Source organism: Culex quinquefasciatus, chromosome 2 (genome assembly GCF_015732765.1).
Source record: "Culex quinquefasciatus strain JHB chromosome 2, VPISU_Cqui_1.0_pri_paternal, whole genome shotgun sequence".
Taxonomy (NCBI): Eukaryota; Metazoa; Arthropoda; class Insecta; order Diptera; family Culicidae; genus Culex; species Culex quinquefasciatus.
Genome location: NC_051862.1, coordinates 201,172,172 through 201,178,655, shown reverse-complemented (window position 1 = coordinate 201,178,655; position 6,484 = coordinate 201,172,172). Strand labels below are relative to the sequence as shown.

General features: G+C 33.0%; 1 protein-coding gene across 1 annotated transcript in view; it reads right to left on the bottom strand.

Annotated features, from left to right (window-relative positions):
- Positions 1-3,404: 3,404 nt before the first annotated feature.
- The window catches only part of LOC6036126, a 251,293-nt gene continuing 248,213 nt past the window's right edge, over positions 3,405-6,484 (bottom strand). The window contains 1 exon segment of the mRNA XM_038252913.1: positions 3,405-3,805. Coding sequence (XP_038108841.1) covers positions 3,653-3,805 — 153 coding nt within the window. The 3' untranslated portion in view covers positions 3,405-3,652.

The following is a 6,484-nucleotide window of genomic DNA, read 5'->3' as shown; positions in this document are numbered from 1 at the left end:
TCGTTAGTTTAATTTTGTCGTTTTCATCGTTTAGTTCGTTAGTTTTATTTTCGTTCTGACAAAAATCTTAGTTGGGGAAATTTTTTTAAAAATAATAAGGTAATTAAAATCACCTTTTTAAATATTTCAGCTGATTTTAAAATTATCCATTAATCAACGTTTTGAAGCAAAAAATAGGAAAAAAAAATATTTAGAGATAGTCAAGCTTTAAGGTCAACGCATAATTGTCCTATTTTTTACGATCTTGACTTTTTTTTATGTTTAAGTTTGTTTTGAAACACAAAACCGCTAATAAAACAAATCTGGTAACGAATCGCCTTTAGACGGGCTTCAATCTGAAAAGTCGCCAAAAATCAATTTTTCAACCAATTTTTGATCTTAAAAAAGCATTGGAAAGAAAAACTCTTAAAATTTTAAAAAATTAAAAGTTTGGAAGTTTGACTTGGTTTATGTGACATTGCCAATGTTGTTAAAAATGTAATTTTTTTAGAGGTCAACTTTGGCTGTGTTTTTTTATTAACATTTCCTATATTTTAAGTAAAAAGAAGTATGCAGTAGTTTTTGTAGTGTCCCAGGCTATGTCTTTACGCATTTTTTTTGCAATTTAAATGATAATGGTGCCATTGTATAGCAGAACATGTGGAAAACAAGCAATAAATTAGTGACATGAAAAAAATTGATAGGCAAAATGTAATGATAGGAGAAGACAGAATAGGCCTAATACTATCAAAAACAAACATAAACTAAACAAGATAAATGTAAATAATAATACTAAAAATAAAACAAGAAAAACATACAACAAGATAAGTGAAGTTTTTCGTAGAACAAGAGTTGCTAAAAATAAATACTTAAAAAAAAAATTTTGCCGTTGAAAAAAAAAACGATTAATCTGTTTGACAATTTTGAGTTGAATACCATTAAAATTTTTAAAAGTGGATACAACGGTTCTCCCCATCAAAAATATATAGTTTTTTTTTATTTAAAATTTGAGTTAATCTCTAAAAATGTCACTCAAATTTTCGCCTTGATTATTGGCAACACTGCCAAATGCGAAACGAAAATTGCAACAATGAAAAGTGAATGCTGGTTATAGTGTCAAATACAACTCAGAAATTGTATTTTTGTCATCTTAAACAAATTAAAATTAAAAAATTTCAGTCAATAAAAATGACAAAAAAATATTTTCAAGAAAATCTGCGAGAATTGTTGTTCTGTCGACAGAATTCCATCAATCTTCAAATTTAAAAACTAATCTTTTTCCTTAAATTTAATATATATTTTTCTTATCTGTGATCCCAAAATTAAAAATAGACAAATAAATTTAATATTGGAGAAAACAAAATCTTTAAATGAAATTTGTCAGAGCCTTTTATGGATTTAAAACATTCTAATCTAATCTAATCTAATCTAACACAAACGCAGCCAGTCCGATGAAAGCATGCTGGAAAGTCTTGTGATAAGATTACGCCCCAAGCACTTTTCTTGTCAATATTAATAATTGCAGTACAGCCGAGATCACCCGAAAATGTATTGCAAAAATTAAAGCGGCCAGCCCTACTGCGTTGTGTTTACCGCAGAGAAGATTCTGAGAACGGATCACATTTCACAGAATCTACAGGGGAGGAAGGATGCGTGGACATACCGTACCAAACAGAGCCTTTATGGATGTAAAACATTCAAAAGATGAACAGACAAATAACTGCCGCAAAATTCTAATTTTGATTTGAGCTAAAAATTTAAATTTATGACAAAACTGTTTTTAGGTTCGTGTGTAAATTTAGAATCGATGTGAATCTATTCACTTTTCCTGTCTTAGCAGAATCGATACCTGTTACTTTTTTTCAATAAAAATTAGTGATTAAGGTTATACTTTTCAGTATTTATATTGCAATGTAATATTTTTCAAGATTGTTTTGATTTTTGACATGGCAAACGGTGAAGGTTATTTTTCGGAATTGCACACGGATGAAACAAAATCTTATAGGAAACTTGTTGTATAAACTTTTATTCTTGCATTTTTGATTTTTCATAACATTGTTTGTTCTCTTGAATAAGATATAATTAGCAAGAGATAGGAATAATGGATGAATAAAAAAAAAACAAACTGGATTAAATTACGTTCAATTTTTCGCGCAAGCCCAACCAGCTTCTTTATAATTATAATTATATAGCTCGATTTTTCCTTGAAACTTCAAATATTTAGATGTTAGAAATAAGGTGTAGCAAATATAATTTACAACAGAATGATAGGCTTACCGATTCAATGAAAGATTTTACAGTTGATTTAATTCAGTTTTAAATAACATTCTTATTATAAAAATTGTTGTATTTGAACTAAAGTTGCATTTCGAAAATTAAAAAAAAAACATTCCACGAACCTTGAAATGATTCTAAAGTCGCTGAATCGTACTGTTCATGCAATTAATTTGCCTCTTTGCATTTTTTCATCGACTTGAAAACAGCCAACTTTAAAAATGTTATAAGTTCTGAAATATAAACATAAATGTAGAAAAATACATAGAGATTTGAAATTTAAAGAGTTTACAGACTTCGTGCAATTCAATCAAGAATTCGAAACTATGTATGCCAAAATTTGCATGCCACTGTCAAATCACAAAAATCAAAAATATAAATAAAAATAGTTTAAAAAAATAAAGCGTGTCAAACCAAGGCAAACGGATTCCAACTGCATTTGTTGTTAGATTTTGAAGAAGAGTAACGTTTTTGATCTCAAGATTGAATTTCTCCAGTTCGGTGAAATTTTTTTCAAATTATAATGGGAATTGAACAGTAAAATTAAGTAGTTCAACCAAAAAAATTTAACAATCATAATTTATTTTCAATATTGTAAACAAAGTGAGGAAAATTACACCAGACTTTTGGAGAAATTCGCCAAGCTACTCTACCTAGATATTTCCAATAATCCTGCGGGGGGAGGAAAGAGTTTAAAAAAGAAGCCAAAAGCAGTGCACGACGAATCCATCCTTGTGTGTGATTGTTTCGATTTTGCTTCGCTGCATCCTACTCGATTTATCAATACTCCTTTGTGCGTTTAACGGACCTATATTTACAGTGTGTGGTTGTGTGTTTGTCAATTACTCCGCTAGAAAGTCAACAGTTTGAGAACCAAATTTCCAACGAAACAGCCAGTTTGCTAAGCTTGGCGCTAGTTGATTTTTATTTCTTTTCTTCTTTTTTTCGCTTAAGTTTGCTTCAGTTCGAATTGTTAAATTGTTGCTTTTTTTTGTTTTCAAGCTAAGTACGGATTTCCTTTTTGATTGTAGCCTATTTACAGGAGCGTTTGCTAGCGATTAAGGGTTAGTTGGTTTTATCTTACAATACGTTTTTGAAAATGAGGAAAATTATAAGCAACTTTGTTCGTTTCCTTCTCTCTTTCTCACTCATTTTCATTCGCACTCATTTAGGAACATTTAAATATCGTTAATCGTTCATTCTCTATCACCTCTCCTCGCCTCTGTCTTGCTCTCTAGCCCTAGCCTAAAATCATCGCCGCAACAACAAGCGAGCGCAAGCAAAAGTGGTAGAACCAGCAACCTGGCGACGACAAAGGACAACGGCGGCGGTTAGGACACTATTGCTCGGGGGGGCCCATTAAATACTATACTAGATACTCTACGTGCGTTCCCATGTCTCATCGATTTATCGTCAGCGTTCGCACGTACTTCGGGTCCATCTCCTCCAGGTCGCGGCCCTTGGTCTCCGGCACGACCATGATGACGAAGAACAGGCCCGCGCAGGATATGCACGCGTACAGCCAGAAGGTGCCGTGCAGGCCGAACCATGCCTGAAAGTAGCGGGGAAGAAGGGGTGATTATTAAAAAATTATATTATAATTTTGGGATAAATTGCAAAGCAAATATTTTTCGACACTCTCCAATTAATAATTTTGAACAAAATTAGAAGATTTTGATCAAATTACGGTTAATAATTTCATGTAAGTACGTTTTTTCAAACCAACTTTTTATTGTTTTTTTTTTTTATTTGGATTAAACTTCGTCTATCGATTCCTTAACTCCAGATAAGCCATTTTGCATCCTTCGATTTTTTTTATACTTCTGGCCAATGTAAATATTTTTCAAAGTTAATCGATTAAAAATATTTTCAATTTTTGTGGAGTTCCAATGTACAGACCGCAAAAAGTTTTTTTTTCGGCGAAAAAAAAAATATTTTCAATACTTGGATATTTTGAAAACTAAAGATTGCAAAACAACTGGGCCCCCTCTTGACCTCGGGACTTCAAGAAATATTTGCAACGGTCTTAGTGGACAAAAAGTACCAACTGACTATTGGAAATTATGAACAAATTTCGTAGAAAAGCCAACAAGTACTTTTGTGCGATTATTTAAATCGCACAAAAGTATTTGTTGGCTTCAACTTTTCAATTTGAGGTTCAATTTTCAACTGATGATATCTTGGAGAGTTTTATCTACATTTTCAGATTTTTTAAATCACTGATATTTTAAAAGGGCAAAAATTTCAGGTCCTTTTAAAATGTATGCCCTATAACCAGAAAAAAACAACAAATGATTCATTTTTAAATCAATACATTTTTTTATTAAAAAATCTTTTTTTTTTTTGAAAAAAAAAAACGTTCACTTTCCGGCCCGGGAATTCCCGTGAACAAAAATTTCTGATTCCCGTGAATTTGTCGCCATTTCATGGGAATTCCGGGGATTTTCAGATTTTTTTTCCGTTTCCGTATTATGAAATGAACAGGGCGTCTAATTTTCCCAGATTTTAAATTTCCCGGGAAACGGAAAAACAACTTATAAATCCCGGGAATTTATGCCAACTGGGGAAAATCAGGACCACAGTCTGAATAGGTACAGGACATTTATAGAGCAATTCATTTGGATATCGGTGTTCTAATTATTATGTTATGTTTCTGTTTCAACCGAAATCAATAAAAAAATTAGAAAAATAAAACATTGTGCAAACATATGTCTTAAACAGCTGTCTTGATGCCGGTGTTTGATGAAAAATTATTAAATATGATATTACTTTTTTAATTTAAAATCATGAATATGCGTAAATAATACCAAGTCTTTTCAAAAAGAATAACATTCATTAGAAAAAATTTTGAGCGCTAGGAATTTGCGGATCTGTAAACTATAATTTCAACAAATATCCATTGTCAGCCAAATAAATGCTGAATAAAAATGTTTAACTAAATCTCTTATCGATTACTAAGTTTTCAACTGTTCGTATATTTCCACAACAAAATCAGAATTTCCTGATCTTGATTTTTTTTTCAATTTCGGACATTCTCGGGACAATATATGAAAATTCCCGGGATTTGGGAATCCCCGATTTAAAAAAAAGTATTTCGTTAGTTAGCTGTTTTTAAGAAAAAAAAAATTGTTTATTTTATCATTTATTTTTATTTTTGAATATATTTCAAATTTCCGTGAATTCCCGGGATTTTCCGAGAATTTTGTTGAAAAAATCACGTTTTCTTGGATTTTTTGTAAAACCGGGGAATTGGACGCTTTAATTTATTTGATAAGCATGCTTAATAGGGTGTTTCATCCAAACAAAAAAGTTCTCAGAATCAGGCAAACCGAGGTTCCCCTAGTAGAGGATACCCATAGGGACTCTCATGCCAAATATCAGCCCATTTGGTTGAGAATTGGCCTGTCCCCAGCGGTTCAAAGTTTACATGTAAATTACTATGGGATTTTGAGCTTTTCGTTCAATCGTTCCTACAGGTCTGGGGACAACATGGATTCACTCGGAATAAAGACAGGTGTGTAGGGGATGGTCCAATGAACAAATTCCAGAAGGAATTAGGGTTGTCCATTCTGTCCCCAAGGTGCGCATTGGATCGACGTCCGGTGTCTCCAGAATCAACGATTCACCCTTCAAATGTACGCATTGTCCTTAGTATGCTTTGACGACTAGCTGAAAATTGCGACGCCCCATGTCAGACGGTGATCACGTGGGGAAGCATCGATTGCATTATTATTACAAAATAATCGTGTTACGTTATTTGGAATAGTTCAAATTATTACTGGAACATCAATAATTGTAATTTTATTACTTTAAAGAATGTTTCTGACCCAAAACTTGAGTGTATGTTCTGCCACGTGTTCACCGTCTGACATGGGGCGTCGCAATTTTCAGCTAGCCATCATAGCATACTAAGGACAATACGTACATTTGAAGGGTGAATCGTTGATTCTGGAGACACCGGACGTCGATCCAATGCGCACCTTGGGGACAGAATGGACAACCCTAATTCCTTCTGGAATTTGTTCATTGGACCATCCCCTACACACCTGTCTTTATTCCGAGTGAATCCATGTTGTCCCCAGACCTGTAGGAACGATTGAACGAAAAGCTCAAAAATCCCATAGTAATTTACATGTAAACTTTGAACCGCTGGGGACAGGCCAATTCTCAACCAAATGGGCTGATATTTGGCATGAGAGTCCCTATGGGTATCCTCTACTAGGGGAACCTC